Source organism: Notamacropus eugenii, chromosome 6, assembly GCF_028372415.1.
Source record: "Notamacropus eugenii isolate mMacEug1 chromosome 6, mMacEug1.pri_v2, whole genome shotgun sequence".
NCBI lineage: Eukaryota > Metazoa > Chordata > Mammalia > Diprotodontia > Macropodidae > Notamacropus > Notamacropus eugenii.
The window spans coordinates 96,689,267-96,709,563 of record NC_092877.1 but is presented as its reverse complement, the minus strand read 5'-3'; the positions used below and the strand labels follow the sequence as shown (position 1 = coordinate 96,709,563).

The 20,297-nt window shown below is 40.6% G+C and overlaps 1 protein-coding gene, 1 long non-coding RNA gene and 1 pseudogene across 11 annotated transcripts in view; 1 reads left to right on the top strand and 2 right to left on the bottom strand.

The window, feature by feature from the left end:
• Positions 1-13,936, bottom strand: part of LOC140511485 (uncharacterized) — a 63,216-nt gene extending 49,280 nt beyond the window's left edge. The window contains exons 1-2 of one of the 2 annotated variants that reach the window (XR_011969566.1): positions 13,720-13,936; positions 12,515-12,644 (exon numbers count right to left, since the gene is read on the bottom strand). This is a non-coding gene — a long non-coding RNA (uncharacterized lncRNA). The remainder of the gene's footprint in view (positions 1-12,514; positions 12,645-13,719) is intronic. The other variant, XR_011969567.1, reaches the window with a different exon arrangement.
• LOC140510805 (AFG2-interacting ribosome maturation factor pseudogene) lies at positions 4,585-10,051 on the bottom strand (annotated as a pseudogene).
• A 418-nt stretch (positions 13,937-14,354) lies between the features above and the next one.
• ATP8A1 (ATPase phospholipid transporting 8A1) overlaps positions 14,355-20,297 on the top strand; it is a 278,564-nt gene continuing 272,621 nt past the window's right edge. For 7 of the 9 annotated variants that reach the window (XM_072620616.1, XM_072620614.1, XM_072620615.1 and 4 more), the window contains exon 1: positions 14,361-14,493. In XM_072620616.1, coding sequence (XP_072476717.1) covers positions 14,445-14,493 — 49 coding nt within the window. In that variant the 5' untranslated portion in view covers positions 14,361-14,444. Of the gene's footprint in view, positions 14,494-20,297 lie in introns of all 9 variants that reach the window. The other 2 variants (XM_072620622.1, XM_072620621.1) reach the window with 1 other exon arrangement.

Below are 20,297 nucleotides of genomic sequence, written 5' to 3'. Positions count from 1 at the left end.
AATGAGAAAAACTCTTCTTTCTCTCTCTCTCTTGTAATACTTCATTATTATTCCCATGATTTCCTAAGGTAACTCCTAAGGCAACAAAATATAGTGAGGATGTTCAGGCTCTTTTCTCATTTCTAATACTAAGTTCTTGTGTGACCTCTGGCAAATAGCACTGACTTTTCTGTGTATCACATCACCCTTTACATACATTGCCATAGTAAAACATTGTATTACTTCAAAAATGAAAGCTATATTCAGTAATTGCTAAGAGTACACAATTTTAAAAAAAAAGGCTAGTGGGAAATGAATATTCATTGAAAACATACCTAGAAAACTATTTTTTCTGCATTATTCCAGATACAAGCATGCATAAGATCTAGAAACAATTTTTATGTTTAACTCATTCTGTTAACTACAGGATAAGGAAGAAAATCTTAACTAGTGTTTGGATTACCTCATATAATTTCCACATTTCAGGGTGTTTCAAACCTACAGTACATTCTGTATATAATAATCCAACCTACATCAGTAAATACTGGAAGGTAAGAAAGGGTGATACAGTAGATAGAGGGCTGAATATGCAGTCAGGAAAAATTGGGTTCAGATACTTAACTAGTGCCATCTGTAAGTCACTTAAATTTCTGGTCCTCAGTCCTCATAAAATGAGGGAGTTGGACTCAATGACCTCTGATAACCTCCAAAGTCTTTTCCGGCTGTACATCTAGTAGTATATGGTCCTATAGAATGTGAGGACTGGTCAAAAACATTTTAAGTTTTAGTATTTTCTAGTTTCTAGTCAGTATCCCCTTGAACCAAGGTCAGTTAAGGATATGTATGAATTGGGAGGTGTATGAATTAGGTCCTATTCTACTACCAGGACAGCTCTAGGAATCTAGAGATCTCTAGGAAGGAATTCCTAGTCAGAATGAGTGAAAAAGTATTAAGTGATTAATATAAATAATAGGCACCAAAGATTGAGGATTCATGTGCCCTCCACACACATTACCTATAGTATGAAGAGTATGGAGATACCCAATAATGAATCAGTATGACAGGTTCTACATAGAACTGTGAGTTACTTGAAGAATATTTTGAATTAATTCATGTTTCTTCTCTCATCCCTTCTCTGTAGAACTTCAACTATACTTGTGTCATAGTACTGAGAGGAGCTGGCGTTGGCTAGAGAAATGTTATGGGTATGGAATCAGGCACAGAGGCAGGATGCCAAACAGGAAGATGGGGAGACACGCAAAGTCGACATGAACCCTAGTCACTTGTTTATTCTGATGACTGCTTATTCTGACTAGCTTTCCTGAGGCTGAAAATTTTGCCTGTGTTCCAATCTTCATTTATTCATATACTACTCCCAGAGCCCCATTGCCTACTTTCAGATTATCTAAGTACTTATCTAAAGAGCTGGGCCTGTCTTGTGCCTTCACCAGTTGTAAATAGGACCTAGCAACTTTGTCGTTATTGTTGTTCAATCATGTCTGACTCTCTGCGACCCCATTTTTTGTTTTCTTCGCAGAGATACTGGAGTGGTTTGTCATTTTACAGATAAAGAACTGAGATAAACAGGAGAAAGTGACTTGCCCAGGATGACATAGCTAGGAAGTGTCTGAGGCTGTATTTGAACTCAGGTCTTCCTGACTCCAGGCTGGGTGCACTATCCACTGCACTATTAAGAGATGCCAGGATTCCACTTTACCTTAGAGTTTAAGTTCTTTGTTTGCACAGTACAAGAGAATTGACCTATGCAACTGACCTCATTCCAATAAAAACAGTATGGCCTGTGTAATTTTGATACAAACTGCCCCTCCCAGAAACTTAAAGATTAAGCCCTTAGGCGTTTTGGGGTGGGGGGAGCAGAGAAATGGGGAGAAAATTTGGAACCCAAAATTTTGAGGAAATGAATGTTAAAAGTTAAATAAATAAATTAATAAAAAAACAAACAAACAAAAAACAAAACAAAAAACAAAAGATTAAGCCCTTAGAACCCTTCCCAATTACCCAAGTTATGAATCTGATATCTACTAAAATATAATTTCTCAGGGAGAGCTGGGTGGAACAGTGGATAGAGCACAGGCCCTGGAGTCACGAGGACTTGAGTTCACATGTGGACTCAGACACTTGATGACACTTACTAGCTGTGTGATCCTGAGCAAATCATTTAACTCTGATTGCCTTCCCCTCCCAGAAAAAAAATGTAAATTTTCTGATTTTTTTTTTTTCTAATACTGAGTTTTCCTGTCTTGCTGGGGCTAGAAGTGCAATGGTAAATTATGCGCTCAATTCTATTGCTGATCAGCACATAAGATCTGACTTGCTCCATTTCCAGTCTGGGCCAGTTTTCCCTTCCTTGGGCAGCCTGCTGCTCCCCTTCCCAGGGGCTTCCTATAATTGTACAGTATGGATTCATAATCAGCTTTAGCCCTACTGCAGTTCAGAACTCCACCAGCCTCAGCCTCCCTAGGAACTGGGATTATCGGTGTGTGACTACATGCTAAGCCCTTCTGTCTTTCCAAGATCTTTGCTGTTTCTCGTACTCTTATTCTATAAGACAGATGGAGTCTTACTCTGCAAGACAGGTTGAGTCAAGTTCACCTGACTCCTGAATTCATCTGGTACTTTTATTGAGTCTTAAAGAGTTTGTGATCTGAGAGATCACAGGATCCTGGAATCTAATTTAATTCAATTCCACAAACATTTATTAAGCATCTGTGCCAGGGACTAAGAATGCAAAAAGTATAATAGACCTACTTACATTTTTCTGGGAGACAACAGAAGTAAACGTGTGTGTGCGTGTTTGTGTATGTATTATAAAGTACTTTTAGGAATAGGGAGTACTAAAACCTGGATGAATCACTAAAGGCCTCTTGTAGGAAGTGGCAATTAAGCCAAGCCTTGAGAGGAGCTAGGGTTTCCAAGACATGGAAGATGTCTTCCAGCCCACTGTGCCAAAGTAGAGACGGGAAACCAAATGTTGTTTACAGCAATAGTATGACATATTTAGTGGGAATATAGAGTGCATAAGTGAAATAATGTGAAATCAGTCAGCAAAGACTTGAGAGGAGGAAGAAAAAGATTGCAGGCTGAATTGTCTTTTGAAAATAGGTCAGTGCTTTTAAATATTCCAAGTTTCTCCATGAAAGGAAGGCTTGTCTTTTTATTATATGTGTTCTTATGTTGATAGCATAGGGCTGCGAATCCTGAAATACCATCACCTAATTGGGGCATGGGGTGGTGGTGGAGTTGGCTACAACTTATTGCCAACAAATTGCACAAGATACATTGTGAAACGGATATCATTAGAAAATATGACTGGAAAAAGGGGGTGGGCTGAATCACATAGTGGAACAAGGCTTATAGAAAGCCAGAATACTCCATTGGTGTCAGAACAATGCCAAGAGATATAGAAATCTCTTGCAGAGAATTTATAGAAAGAAGTGAATAAGAGCTGTACAGGATGAGAAAGCATGGATACTGGTGATCTACAGGACAGCTAGATGGTGCAGTGGATAGTGCCAGACCTGGATTAAGGAAGAATCATCTTCATAAGTTCAAAGCTGGCCTCAGACACTTATTAGTTGTATGACCCTGGGCAAGTCACTTAACTCTCTTTGCCTTAGTTTCCTCTTCTGTAAAATGAGCTGGAGAAGGAAAAGGCAAACCATTTTAGTATCTTTGCCAAGAAAACCCCAAAAGGGGTCATGAAGAGTCAGACATAACTGAAAAAACTACACTTGTGATCTGTGCCATTGGAAAGATATTCACATTAATGAGATAACAGACTCAAAGTATTAAGGTATCAAAAGCACAGGGTTCTTGTTATAAGCATGAGATCATCCAGTCTCTAGTTAACTGAGAAAACTATATACTAGAACTCTAAAGTGGAGAGTTTGCCCCAAATTCTCATGGCCCTGATCTAGTCCAAGATTTCCATATATGACAGCTCATAAATTGGAACTATAAATTTGCTTAAGAGAGGGGTTGGAGTTCTAGAGAAGACACAGACAGATACTTATAAAAACCAATGAAGAAATAACCCAGTGTTTAAAAAAATGGAAAACATAAAGTGTCTAGGGAAAAGTCCCTATTTGACAAAAATGGTTGGGATAATTGGAAAGCAATCTGGCAGAAATCAGACCTAGAACAACACTTTAGTTCACATTTCACAATACATTCTAAGTGGATACTTAATATTAAAGATCATATTACAAAAAAAATTAGAAGAGAAACAATATGTACCTGTAACAGCTATGGGTAGGAGATGTATTATTAAGAAACAAAAGATAGGGGAAATTACAAAAGATAAAAAAAAATAACTGATTACTTAAAACTGAAAAATTTCTGTGCATTCAACATTCATGCAACTAGGATAAGAAAGGAAGTGGATGAATAGGGGCGAAATCTTTGTATCAAATTTTTCTAGGGGTTTAGTATCTAAGATATATTGATAATTAATAAATATATATGATTAATATTAACACCTAATAGATGAATATCAAAGGATATAAACAAACATTTCTCAAAAAAATTGTAAAGTATATACAATCACATGGAAAAAATTTTCCAAATCACTAATAATGAGGGGAATGAAAATCAAAATAACTCTGAGGTTTGACCTCATCCCATGAAAATTGGCAAAAATGGCAATAGTCAATATTGGAGGGGTTGTGGAAAGATAGGCATACTAATGCATTGTTGTAAAATAGCTGTGAAGTAGCACAACAATTTTGGAAACAAATTTCAAATTATGCAAATAAAGTGACTAAAATGTCAAAACCCTTTAAACCAGAGATTCTGTTACCAAACTTTTACCCTAAGGAAGCCATCAACAAGAAGAAAGTCTCAATATAATTCGAAATATTTATAGCAGCACTTTTTGTGATAGCTAAGAATTGGCAACAAAATAGATACTCATCTGTTGGGGAATGGCTACATAAATCATGGTACAGGAATGTAATGGAATATTACTGTACTATAAGAAATAATATGTATGATTAAAATGGAGAAGCATAGAAAGATGTATGTGATTAAAATGGAGAAGCATAGAAATATGTATGTGAACTGATGCAGAGTGAAGTAAGGAGAGCTAAGAAAATATATGCAGCAACCACAACAGTGCAAAAAGAAAGAACAAATACACATCAAAAAAATCAAAAGTAAATGTAACAAAATTATAAAGATCAAGCTGGATTTAAATGAAGAACTATAAGACACCCCTAACCTACCTTTTTGGGGAGACAAGAAGTCCACAAATCCACACTGCACATTTTTTTGGATTTTTTCAATGTGCCAATCAGTTGTGCTCTAAAAAAATACTATTCATCAGATGGGATGGCTTTCTTGGGATAATTATGGTAATGTAAGACATAGTAAATATCCATAAAACCTTATTTTTTAAAATGCCAATGGAGAGCACAGCTGCCAATTCAGAAATGTTACAGAGCCATAGGATAAACTTGAAGCATATTACACTATGGTCTGTTCACTTCCTTATAATAAGGAAGACCAAGTTGTTAGCAATGCTGACTAACTGCCTCATATTGGCAATTATTTTATTCATTAGTAGACAACATTATGCAAGTCTGAAGCAACATCTCCCATCACAGTTGCTGTTTAACCCTGCAAGCTTCAGCTTTCCACTTCAGTAAGGAACACTGAGTGACTAGGAAAATAATCATGCCATTTGGCATGAAAGGGGGTGTCTCAAAAAGGAATTGATTTTAGGGAAAGAAAAATTGGTTTGATTTTAAACAAGGATGGCCTCAGGCCTTGATTTTGCTCTTTCCTCTGAATTCCATCTCTGTCTATTGATATCCAGCTTTCAAGACCCAGCTCAAATGTGTTCTTCATCAAGTCTTCCCTATTTCTCCTCTTGCCTTATCCTTCTCCTCTCTTAATCAGAAATGATCTTTTTTTTCCTTCGTCAGGATCTCATGATACACAGATGGTGGTGGTTATTGTCCTTCGTCTTCAAAGAGGACCAAAATGACATCACCATTGTAAAGTGAATTTCAGTGTGTCCAATTGTGGCTGATCAGACCAATACGAGCTCGGAATGCTCTACCATAGGTTGGGCACAGATAGTCCATGTGAATATTTGGGGTAAATATCCCAAATCTGAGCATCCTGCATTTACTTTGTGCTGTCTTAATTCTGCTTTGCTCAAAGAGCACAGCACCTTTTCTTATGTGGGCATGTCATGTTGAGTGGTGCCAGTGTCTCCCATGTTGCACAGTCAAATCCAAAGTTCTTGAGAGTGTCCCTATATCATTTCTTCTGGCCACCATGTGATCACCTGCCCCATGCAAGTTCTTTGGCAAGCGTACATTTGGCATTCGATGGCCAGCCCATCGGAGTTGTGCTCTCTGAAGCATAGTTTGAATACCTGGCAGTTCAGTTAGAGCAAGAACTTCAGTATCTGGTAACTTATCCTGCCAGATGATCTTCAGAATCTTCCTAAGACAGTTCAAATGGAAACAATTCAGTTTCCTGGCATGGCACTGGTAGACTGTCCATGTTTCACAGGCATATAACAATGAGGTCAGCACAACGGTTCTGTAGACCTTCAATTTGGTAGTCAGTCTAATACCTCCTCTCTCCCAAACTTTTCTTCGGAGTCTCCCAAACGCTGAGCTAGCTCTGGCAATGCGTGCATCAACCTCATTGTCAATGTGTACATCCCTGGAAAGTACACTACCAAGGTAAGTGAATTTATCCACAGCATTCAAAACTTCTCTATTTGTTGTAATCAATGGTTCCATGTATGGATGGTGTGGTGGTGGCTGATGGAGCACCTGTGGTTTTTTTTGGTGTTAATACACAGATACAAGCTATGAGAAAGGAAATAATTCAGATGGTGCTATTAAAGATCATTTCTGACTAGAGGAGGAGAAGTAACACCTATTTCATTTTTGTCTTTCTATACCAAGTGTTTTGTACACAGTTTAATATATGTTCGGGACCTTTTTTTAAGAGCATGCTGCTCATCTGTTCCACAAGGACTTACCAGCTTACAATTCCACTAACAAAGTATGAGCATATTTACTTCTCCACAATCCCACTAGTATTGAGTTTTGTCATTTTTATATTTGTCCCCAAACTCTTGGATGAGTAGTTTTAAACATATATATATTTTTTTAGTTAGACAAACTTGTTCATCACATTTCCTTAAATTTCAGATAAAAGTAAATTTAACCTCCCAAAAAGTAAAGACCCAGAGCAAATGGAGCAAATGCTTTGGGTATCAAAAAAAAATAAAATCACATGGTACTGACTGTGCCTCTTTGCTAATCTTCATTACAGTCTCCTCTTTCAATAGTTACTTTGGCTTCTCCAACAATGTCAGTCACTGCCCTGACTACTTCCTTCTGTGACTACCAGCCTATGGGCCTCAAATAAGGGCCAGGGATTGGTCTGCAGGTAGATATAGAATACAATATAGAATGCTGTATATACAATATAGAATACAAATTTCTTGGGTTTAGAAACATGTAGTCCCAACATTCTATGAGATAACTGTTCTAGAAATTTGCATTCCAAACATTACAGAATGGCCACATTTGTTCTAAAGAGGCAGGTGAAGTAAGGTTGGACTTTAGCTATCGTCTCTTTGTTCTGTGAATAGAAAGACAGCATCCTTAAGTCTCCAGGGGAAAAAAAGATCCATTCAGTAGTATGTGTTCCACTAGGTCTTGGTCATTCTCTGAAATTTGATCCCAGGCTTGTGGGAAAGTTTGGAAGTCTGGCAAATTTCCCCACTGGATGTAGAAGAGGAAGTACTTGCTTTCCAGGTACGCATTTCGATAATGTCTGTTAATGTCCTGTAAATGTGCCAACATATCAGCCAACGAGGGGCTGACAAATAAAGTTTGCAAGAATACATCAAGGCCTAATTCATCTACTTTTGGCTCATTGGGTCATGGAGCCACTGACTGTCTCACACCTGGAGGAGAACGGTTAGCTTCTCTCCCAATTGGTCCAGGATGGTGTCACCAGTAGCCAGCAATTTTTGTCACAGGTGATCTTTCTGGTCAGGGAAAGCTTTAAGTGGGGTCTTCTCCAGCTACACGTTCTGACTGGCCTGCAGCTACAGGTTGTTGAGGGAGGCCAGGAAAGGTGGACAGTCACTCAAAGTATCTCTGCAGAGCCTGCTGGTGCTGGACCACATGGAAACCTTTCTTCAGAGCTCCTGCATGGTTAGCAAAGCCTCCCTCCAAGGCATCCTTTCTGCATCATTTCCTTGGAGCTTCCAGCTCCTCTCTGCCGGACACGTTGATTTTAACTGAATTGAAACGGAAGAAACACCTACTTCCTGTTGTCAGTCACTCTGTGGTGGTCTGCTTTTTCTTTCCTTCTGTCAAGTGCTACGTGGTTCCTAATTCAGGGAATGTCATAAGTTCTAGTTTTAGATACCAAAAATGGAAGCTCTGCTTTGCTTAACTTAGATGTACTGGCAGTAAGCGGCTTCAGTATCAGAGTATGGTGCTTGTCTAGGGACTATTGGCAGTAGCTGCTGCCTTTCTAGTTATATCAACAGACCTCTTACTCACATGCTGCTTGGCATTTCTTATTTTTGGGGGTGAGGCAATCAGGATTAAATGACTTCTCCAAGTCACACAGCTAGTGTCAAGTATCTGAGGTCAGATGTGAACTCAGCTCCTCCTGACTCCAGGGCCAGTGCTCCATTCATTGTGCTACCTAACTGCCCCTGCTACTTGGCATTTTTGTATTACACTTATGTGTATATGTATTATGGATTACTAGTTATCATTTATGAATATTGTTTGAACATTTTTGTTTATATTATATACATATATATATACATCTATCTATCTACCTATCTATCTATCTATCTATCTATCTATCTATCTATCTATCTATCTATCTATCATGTAGCTAGCTAGTTGGCTAAAAAACTGTCTAACTCCAGCAGCTTACTACAGAGGTCAGGCTGACCTCTGAGATGCTTCAGGAAAGTCAAATGGTTGTAAGGAATGTTTAAATCCCACTCAGTGCTTAATCTTTTCAGGGGGCCCACCCAAAGCTTGTATTTTGAGTCCCCCAAAGTAGATTGACTTATCTGCTGATATATCTCAAACACTCCTTTTTTTGGAGATCAGTGGAGATCAGTCAGGCAAATATCTCTCTCTATATAATGTAACCTCACAAAAACTTGAGGAGGGATTCCTTTTTAAAGAATAATTTTAATGTACTTTTAACAATTTCACAACAATATATTACTAATAGTCTATCATTTGTAATAAATTATAAATAATTTATCATAAATAATTTTATTATTGATAATAACTATTAATAATGATGATGGCCAAAGCTAGCACTTATACAATGCTTTATGGTTTGCAAAGCCCCTTTACAAATATTCTATCACCCCATCCTGGGAGTTAGGTACTATAATTATCTTCATTTTACAGTTGATGAAACTGAAGCAGGCAGAGGTTAAATGACTTATCCAGGTTCACACAGCTAGAACCTTTTGTGACCATATTTGGTCTTCCTTGCTCTAGGCTGAATAACTCTACTCACTGTGGCACATTGCTGTTTCATAGGATTATAAAGAAACCAATTATATTGAAATAAGTTAGCAAAATATATAACCTTTAAAATTCATTGACCTCAAGCTAATTACCCTTGTTGTAGAGAAACTGAAATCATAGAGAAAACGTGTTAGTTCTACTATCAGCTAGGAGGATGAAAATTGAAATCCTGGGGAAGAGACAAAGTTTCAGAGTGCTGGGATGTCATGCAGTCCCTAACCTTCCCCTCTTCTCTGTGGACGAGCTTATATAGATTGATTACCCTTCACCACATTCTCTCCTCAGACTCCCCAGACAGGTGAGAAATTTGAAGTTTCTGGGGCAGAGGAAGAGAAATATTATGGGAGGAAATGCACAAATATTCCTATTATGAAGGTGATATATTATTAGGCAATTTAAGCTTTAACCAACTGAATTCTGTCTGCCCGGAAATTTATTGTGTTTTCTCCATTGTTTCTATGGAATTAACTCACCCCTGAATCATAGTATGACTGTGCCATTGTAGCCCTTTTGGTGGAACCAATTAAAGTTAGACATTATACACTAGTAAAAATGTAGTTCCTACTCCCATCTCCTCCTCTTTTTCTCTTGCTCCCCCACCAAATAACCTGTTAACACAGGCAGGCAGTTATACATATCAACAAAGGTATGTACCACCAAAGGGGCCCAAAGCACCACATCTATTGGTGCCTTGTGTGTTTCAACACTAAGTTTCAAATAGGGTATGAACTGAGGAGAAGTGTGTCACCAACATCAAACATGGAGAGAAAGTATGGTATAGTGAGCAGAAAGAGTATCGACCTGGGAATTCAATGATTTGAATTCCAATTCTGAAACTTACAAGCTGTGTGGCTGCAGTGGCTGCAGATGAATCATTTTAACTCTTCAAAGTTTGTCCTTTCTTGTCTGTAAAATATTTACCCTTATTACTAAGTAAGATTGGTGTGAGGCAACTCTTTTATAAAGCATCAAATATTATATACATGTGAGTTATTCTTTTCCTTCTGTTGATCTAAATATAAAACATCTCATTCTCAATTCTTTTAGAAGCTATCAGGCATAAGCCAATAGTCAATTCAAACTGAGTGGTGTCGGGTGTGTGTGTGTGTGTGTGTGTGTGTGTGTGTGTGTGTGTGGTGTCGGGGTGTGTGTGTGTGTGTGTGTGTGTGTGTGTTTAATTGAGACATGGGAGACACTGACCCAGGACTCTTGAGCATGGCATACCCACATCAAAGGGGCAAAGCAGAATTGTAGTAGCTCAAAATAAACATGAGATATGCAAATTCAGAGACATCTCCACTCTAAATGTTCATATGGATTATTTGTACCTGACCTGTAGTAGTGCCTTCTGAGCTCACATTGGTTTGATCAGCCATGGTTGGACACACTGTACTTTGACCCTATGTCAAATTTAATTTAAATAGAAAGATCTTTCCCATTGAATATTTAGCCCATGTGACCTGCCTGGGTCACATGGAAGTCTAAGTGACATGGAGCCTGCGGTGGGAGGAGCTGGATGAATGGGTGGAACAGGAAGAGGCAGAGCTAGAGCAGAGCTGAGAGGAAGTTAGTCATGAGAACGGTCAGAACTGAAGGTTGCAAGCAAGCAGGTAGCTGGCTAGCATCAGAGAGCTTGTCTGTGATTTTGTTTAAGCTGGTTTGTGGGAAGTCTAAGACAGGGAAGGCTTGGAGCTGGTATTATCCTCTGCATTGTTATTGTATATAGATTATGATGGATTTGGCTTTTTGGCATGTGAATAAATGTTTTGGTTCTGTCTTCCATGTGGAGAGTCTGTGTTATTTTGCAATTCAGAATTGTGCTGGATATTCATGGCTGCCATAGGTGAATACTGTGTTGGCACTACACCCCAACATAGTGATGTCAGTTTGGTCCTCTTGAAAAATGAAAAACAACCACCATAAGTATATCCCAAAGTCTTCATGCAGTGAGGATATCCAGCATATTTAAAATTTATCTTTACCCAACAGGATCATAAATTTAGAGTTTGAAGGGACAATATTTAACAGCTAAACATTATGATCTACAAAATAATACATTATTCTCAATTTCTTTGGCTCTTGAGTTGATCTAAGATAATTACAAAACTTTCCTATGAATCTACATCTATATAATTTTATAATTTATTTCACTGCATGTATGTATATATACCTAAAACTCGTATGTATAACATAAATATGTGTACACATATATCATATAATGCATAACATTGCATCATGTGATATGATACATATATGTATGAGTGTGAATATATCTGTGTATACTATATATGTATGTATATATAACATATGTATAAACCTGTACGTATTTATGAAAATGTATCCGTATGCATCTATATCTCGGTGTGCACACTTATTTATACGCATAGGTGTACGTATAGATGCATCTCTATCTATGTGTCTGTATATTTTATACATATACATACATGACTACATTGCTTATTACATGCACATGTGTGTGTAGGCATGCATGTACATAGTGTCTATGTATATTGTATATGTATGTGTGAGCCACCCCTTCTTTCTTAGTCTGTCCTCAGGAACAATAGTGTCATATTCTTTTTAGATTATAAATTCTATGAGGAAGAGAAATATATCATTGGCTCTCTCCACAATATTTTCTTGGCAAAGTTTGCCATTTCCTTCTCCAGCTAAGAGGAGGAAACTGAGGTAAAAGGATTGAGTGACTTGCCTAGGGTCACATAACTGATGTCTGAGGCCAGATTTGAACTCAGGAAGAGGTCTTCCTGGTTTCAGGCCACACATTCTATCCACCATGCCACCTAGTTGCCCGGGTAGTGTTAGCTTCTTACCCAAACTACAAAAAGATCACTATATTTCCCACCTTTTCCTTCTTAGCATTCCCTTCCAGAACCAGTGATTTTATTATGTTATTTCTAGAATATTTATCTATTTTATTCTTTCCATGTTTTCGCTCTGCTTACCTTTATCATCATGTTTTACTTTCAGCATCCGGACTATGTTCCCATGAAAACTCTCCTCTTCTCTCTAACAGGTCAGGATGAAATAATAGTGGCAGGCGGTGGTAGTATATTCTTTAAAGCAGTATTTGGCCTGGGATTGGGAGTTTTAAACTTTATTAGTGTGTTATCTTACACGTTTAGAGACTGAGTTTTCCTTAATAAGGAGAATGAGCTTTCAGTGTTCTTAGTAATCCCAACACCTGGAACAGCACCAGGTAAGCAGTAGGGGCTTAACATATTGATTGACTTCCAGGCTCAATATTAAAGTGTGTCAGAAGCAAGATTAGGAAATGCAGCATGCACTAAGAAACCCAAGAGAGGAGCACTCGGTCCTGGAGCCAGTCTGCTACCAGCAGCTTCTCTGGCCTGAGGCCTGGGTGTAATCAGACTTCCCAAGGATCTATCCAAAACCACCTCAGTCATGGCAGGACCTCCCAACAAAAATGATCTGAATTTGAATCCGTCTTTTATGAAAAGCTGGAGGGAGGCAAAGACCAATTAAGAAAGAAGGGGTTTGTTTAAGTTTATTCCTTAATATTTCAACAATTCAGGTCCTCCTTTCCTGTGGAATCTTAGCATCCAACTTGAAAACAAAAGAGTGTTTTCCCTTTTTCCGTGGGGTATTCAGAATAAAAGGGGTGCAAGTCAGTACATTCTAATGGCAGGGGGACACCTTAGCCAAACTGAAATGTGTCCTATTTACAGACGTTAAGGTCTTTTTAAGGGCTGAGGCTGAAGTGCATGGACTTTAGTACCCACTGGTTAACACCCACGGCCTGAAGGGTGTGCTCCTCGCCAGCCCCAGGCCTGGCAGTGCCAGTTTCGGCTCTCCATTCTGGCTTCGGAGTTTTCCCAAAGCGAGGAAGGGCAGCGTCACGCCGGGCTCCACCGGCCTGCGGGGGGACCCTCCCCGGTCAGACCCTCAAGCAGCTTCCCGGGGAACCTGTTGCCCCAGCCGAGGACCAGGAGCCCCAGCAGCTGGGGCAGCTGCCAGCGGGGAGGTTCCGCAGGGGGCAGCTGGGGCAAGCGGGGCTTCCCCTTCAGCACAGTGGGTGACCTGGCTGCAGAAGTGACGCTGCGCACCTCCTTTCCTTCTCGCCACCCCGCCCTTTCACGCCTAGGGGCCCCTCCGCCTTCCCCATCTCCCCCCAGCTCCTCCTTCTCACCCGCGCCCCCAAACAGCCTTCCCCCAGAGCCCAGAAGCACGGCGCTAGCCCGGGACCCGGGAAGGTCAGTTCCATCGGCTCTGAGAGCAAAGGAGGGGTCGGGGAAGAATCCAAGGGTCTAAAATGAAGGCGGGCCCTGTTTCTCTCCCCACTGAGCCATGAGCTAATTGGATTGGGGTGAGCAGACAAAGCGGGTGGAGGAATGCGGAGGCAGGGCTGGCACAAAAGCGGGAGAAACGCGTCCCGGGAGCGCGCTGGCCGCCTCGCCCTCCCCCTTCTCATGAAGCATGGTACAGTCCGCCGAGGGGTGGGCGGCCGGGCCCAGAGCCGGCTGGGGCCGCCCCTCACGCCCTCCGGGTCTTTCCGGGCTGCTGCAGCCTTAGCGCGAGGTGCAGGCGCTGGGGCTGCCGAGCCAGCCGGGGCCGCGGCGGCTGCAGTGCCCGCTCGGCTTGGCTAGCACGGGCACCTCCGCCTTCCCTCATCCGAAGCCGCGGCGGGAACGGCGCGGGCTGCGTGGGCTCGCCGGGGCCCCTCCTAGCCGGGGAGGCGGTAATGGTCTGGGTGCGTGCGAAGGAGGCAGCGCGGCGCCCCGAGGTCCCGGGCTAGGGGCGGAGGCGGCGGCGGCCTCCGGGCGGTGACAGGTGCAGAGTTCCAGCCGAGGGAGAAGAGGAAGGAGGAGCGCTTCCCGGGCCTGGGACCCACCTGCAGCGGCGGCAGTCCCCGCGATGCCGACCATGCGGAGAACGGTGTCCGAGATCCGCTCCCGGGCCGAGGGTGAGTGGCCGCCGCAGCGTGGGGACGGCCGGGTCCCCGGGGCCGGGGGGGGGGGGGGGGCGGAGGAGGTTGCGGATGCGGCTCGGAGCAGCCTGGGGGGGGCGGGCTGCGGGGCTAGCTGGGGACGGGGCTGGGGTGGGGATGGGCCGGGGGGGGGGTGTGTGTGGAGGGAAGGGGTGCAGATGCGCTTTGTAAACCCCCTTCTGCCTCCCGCTCCCCCACTTCCTTCACCTCTCCTCCCTCCCTCCCACCTCCTCTCGCCGCTAGCAATCACCTCTATTTCCCCCTCCCCATCTTCTCTTCTCTACCCTCCTCCGGGCCGGAGGCGTCGGCCGCGCCTTCTCCTCTGCCCATCTCCTTTTTCTTTCGGGGTTTGCCTTTGGCCATGAACCCCGTCCCCTCCTGGTCATCCAAGGCGAGAGCCCAGCGCTGTCTGTGCAGCGTGACCCTCCTGCCCAGGTTGGCCCCAGGCCCAGAGCCCCCCAGATGCACGGTGGCCCCCGGAACTAGAGGATCTGGAGGCCGCAGCCCCCTCAGCCCCCACGAGCTTTCCGCGGCTCCGGGGGAGCCGCTCCTTGGCGGCCCCGGCTGGCTGCGAGCCGGGAGGAAGCGGCTGCTCCTGGGCTTTGTCGTCGGAGGACCGCGGACTGCTCAGTCTTGGTGCTTCTGGGTGGGTGGGCTTACCTTTCCCCTGACACCCAGACTTAGGCCTGCTTACCTGTCACTTGTGGCCGAGGGAAGTGCCTGTGGTACCTTTCTGCCTGACCCAGGGCCGGCTGTGGAGTTGTTACCATCCACACTTGTGAGCCTTGAGCAACAGTGTATCTGTGTACGTGCATCTGTGTATGTGTGTGTGTGTGTGTGTGTGTATACACGCGTAGATGTATATATGCGCGTGTATGTTTATATGTGTGTGTATATACACGAACATGTGTGTATATCATCTGTATATGTGTGTACGTGTGTATATACATGTATGTATGTATATGTGTATATACACGAACATGTGTGTATATCTGTATGTGTATGTATTTATATGTGTGTGTATGTGTATTGTGTATACATACATGTATATGTGTCCCTTGTCTTTCTAGCAATACCTAGCTTTATGTATACCTGAATTTTTCTTCAAGATGTGACAGACTCAGATTTTTGTGTGTACAATCACAGGGCAGAATGCAGATAGAGAAATTTTTGACGCTGCTAATTTTTATTTTTTAAGGTGAAGCAGAGGGTGAAGGGATCGTAAAAGATGAAGAGGTCAAAATAAATAGCAGGAGATAAATAACACAGGGATATAGTACTTTAAAGAGCAATCTTCACAAAAACCTCCTGGTGGGTAGTGCAAATGTTGTTATCCACATCTTACAGGTGAGGAACATGAGACTCAGATGTGTACCTAGTGACTTGGTCCCTATTGCATAGCTACCAGCCAAATATCAGAGCTGGCTTCAGACCCACCTAGGTCTTCTAATGCTAAATCTAGGTTTCTTTTGACTACAAATTTGTCTCCTAAAGTGGAACTGATAGATAAGAGAAGTCAGGAGTGGGAGCTCATGTTCCTAGTTCCATGTTCATTAGTCATATGTTCACTCAAGATACTTGTAGCTAATAGAATTTTATTAGAATGTTGTATTTCTGAATTTACAGTCTAGTTAGATTAAATATTATAGAAATCCCTCTCCTAAAGCACAATTTTTAAAAATGTTGTGTTTTCCTTCTTAGGTTTGTAACATCCTTTCTATACATTTCTTGAAGTGTTTTTCAGATCTTGAAAGAAAGAATCAGCATTTTTATAATATAAGATTTTACTGATATCTTTTTTTTTTTCAAGATCTGCATTTCCTCAGTATTCATTTCCTCTCCTTAGAGAGCCATCCCTTGTTACAATGAATAAAAAAGAGAAGTTAAGCAAAATCAGTGACACATTGAAAACAATATGCAGTGTTCTATATCCATAATCCCCTACTTTGCCAAAGAAGCTAGGAGGAGGTACTTTGTCTTAGGTCTTTTTTGAAGACACCCTTGGTTGTTACAATTTCACCATATTCAAGTTTGATAAATTTGTTATTATTGTTTCTTTCATTTATAATATAGTCTTCTTATATGCTGTTTTCCTGGTTCTGCTTATTTGATTTTGTATCAGTTCATATAAGTTTTCCCATACTAATCTATACTTTTTATAATTTTTTACAGTAATATGTAATAGAGTAATTAATACTCTATTATACTCACATAATAAAACTTTGTTAGCTATTTTCCAATCAACTACTTTTTCCCCCCCAATTCTTTGATTGCTACACAAAGTGTTGCTAATAAATATTTTGGTATATACAAGTCCTTTCTTTTTATCATTGATCTTACTGGGCTCTATGCCTAGCAGTTGGATCTAGAATGGTACAGGAAAGATAAGTGATAAGGTTGGAAGAGTATTGATTCCAGTAACATGAACTGCTAGGTAACCTATATAAGGGAAGAAGAGGCTGAGAAAGAGACCAGAAAATGCTATGAACATAAAAGCAATGTCTGCAGAATTGGAGGAGGTAAAATTTCATTACAGGTTAACAGACATGGAAAGGATAATTATAATATCACTAATTCACTAATTAGTGTACTTCAGTTTAGGTCTTATTTATTGAGTCACTCCTGAGTTATTTATTGTTCAGTAGCAAAGTGTCAGATAAAGACCTGCAAAATGTTATTGTGAACCTTCTAGCACCAGTTTAATCATCAATATCTGTGAACCACACTGAATATGAAAAAGCCATATAGGATTGGAAGCATGGTCTGGGGCGATTTAGGTAAAGTGGGTTATTTAAGTTTGTGACTTACAGAGTGAAGTTCAAAAAATAAATGGATTAACTGAGGGGAAGGTGCTGTTGTCTCTAGAGATCAGATTAGGAGGGTAGTTTTTCTCCCTGTGGAAAAGAGGAGCAAATGGTAAGATGCCCAGGTAAGCTTTGGTTTTTTCCTGGTGGATGGCCAGCTGACATGAATGAAGATTGGAATAGTTCGGCAGTCATTCCAGTGGTTCAGGCATGGAGATAATGTGCAGACTGAGAATAGTGACAGTGGGTATGGAGAAAGAGGGAGAGAAACTTTATGAAGGAAATAATGACAGTTTGAAACAGATTGACTCATCTGTCTTTTCCTTCTCTTACACAAAGATAATTTCAAGATTTTAAGCCTGGTGTTATTATCAGTTATAGGGAACCTGGACTTTCAGATTTTTAGGTTTAGGTTATTGGTAATGTTCTGAAGGCCTGTGGGAATATAGAACCAGAATCAGAGATCTGAAAATCACGAACATAAAGAAAACAGTTAAAACCATTAAAATAGATGAGCTGTTTGAGCAGAGAGAGTCTAGGGGAAAGGGAGAATAAAGTAGAAGACTGCCTAAGTAGGATAGAATGAATAAAGGAATATGAGAAGATAGCTCATAAGATATTGGAGAGTCTTAGAAAAGAATAATATCAATTAATCCATAAACGTTTATTAAGCACCAGATACTAAGCTTAAGAGCTAGAGTTATAAAAAAAGGTAATACATAGTCCCTGACCTCTAGGAATTTACAATCTAATGGGAGAGACCACATACAAACAAATAGAAATAACAGAGGCAAAGCACTAGAACTAAAAGGGGTTGGGAATGGCTTCTTGCAGAAGATGGGATTTTATTTGGGACTTGAAGGAAGCCAAGGAGGGAGAATTGAGGAGGGAGAGTGTTCTAGGCATGGGGGACAGCCAGAGAAAATGCCTAGAATCAAGAGGTGGCCTGTCTTGTTTGTGGAAGGGCCAGGAGACCAGTGTCACACATCAGAGTCTATGGTGGGGAGTAAAGTGTAAGAAGGTTAGAAGAATAAAGCATTTCAGGCCTTGAAAGAACCTTAAAGATCAACTAACCCCCAAAATGAGAAAGAAATGGGCCCAGGAAAAGGCTATTTGACCAAGTTGACATAGTAACAGATTTGAGTATCCTAACTTGAAAACCAATTTTCTTTCTACTGTGATGCCTGTCACACAATGGATAGTATAATGTTATAGAATCCAAGGGAGCAGTGTTTCAGAATAAAAGTTTACAGCCCAAGATGTCAAAAGTATCACATTTCATTATACTAATAAGAAGTTATGCAAATCACTCCATGCTTTCAAAAAGGAGTATTCTTTAAGCCCTCCAGATTAATGTGTTCTGTTTTTAAATACCCTGATTCCTGGGAAATCTGGTTTTAATATTTAATGACCACAGTATTGTGTTCTTGTGTTCTAATGTGCCATTGAGGTAGTTTTCCTTATACAACTAATTTACATTGCTTAAACTCCCTTGCAATCCAATTAAGTCTATGAAATTGCCTTAGTTTTAAAAAGATTTTGGCCATACACTAAAATAGACACAGGGGTCCAGCATTCCTAAAATGTTTGTGAAGTTATACATGTGCCATAAAGTTATACATGTGCCAAATGTGAAGTATACATGAAATTACACATGTGCCAAATGTAGGAAAATTCAAAAATAGGCACACACTGAATGAAGCTGTAATGTGTATCTGCTTAATGTTACAGTGCTGAAATGTAAACAACCCTTTGTATATGAACATGTTTCAAGTAGAATGGTTATGGAGCAATTATGTTCAAAATTGTTTCTATTTCTCAGTGATAAAGAGAAGGGGAAGAGGCTGGAGAGGAAAGGAGCATGCATTTATTAAGCACTTCCTGTGTGCCACATACTATTCTAAGCACTTTTGCAAATTATCTCATTTGATCCTCACAATAACCCTGTGAGTTAGATATTATTATAATCCTCATTTGACAGTTGAGAAAACTGAGGCAAATGTTAAATGACGGGCTCAGCACCACACAGCTTGTATGTGTCTGAAGCCAAATTTGAACTAAGATCTTTTTGACTCCAGGTCCAGCATTTTATATACTGTACCAACCTAGTTGACTCTCATAAAGCACATATAAAGCATGAAATAGCTATACCGTATTTTACTGCATAATCGTCACACACTGTTTATTTGTGGGGGGGTTTCCAGTCCAAAAATTGGTTTATAACTTTTCTTCATGTAATTGTTGCATGGCATAATTCTGTTCCTGCCAGCTAAATTATAAACAGCAGCAGTATATTCACTAGTTGCATATGGATACGCATTTATCTCTCATACTACAAGCCAAGAATTCTCTGTGCACGTGCATTGTCAGTATTCAGTTTTAATGTGTATTCATGAGAATTCCATGCATCCTAATCTTGCACCAAAGACAGTTTGGTAATAAATGATTTTAAAATAATATTGGCACAAATTTCAAAATAAAAAGCTTCACATAATGGTCGCACCCCACTTTCTGCAAAAATTTGTTGTATAATCAGTGATGATTATGTGGTGAAATGTGGTGTTTCATTACCCTTTCTGTAGCAAGGTGTGAAAAACAGCAATGAGTAATCCTCTTCACACCTTAAATGCTTCTTAAAGGTCAAGACCAATCATTTGTAGTAGTCCAGGAATAAAATGGGTAGAGTTTTGAGAATAGTGAGGCTACATGTGGAAGAAAATGGTTGGCTCCGGTGGTACTTGTGAAGAGGGAGTGAATTTAAAATCATATATATATGTAAAATATATTTATATATATGTAGATATATATTATATATATATATAATTTATATAGTACCTTCCTCATGCCAGGCACTACGTTAAACACTTTGCAAATGTCATCTCCTTTGACTTTCACAGCATCCAGTGAGATAGGTTTTGTTATTATTCTTGTTTTACATTTGGGGAAACTGAGGTAAACAGGTTGAGTGACTTGCCC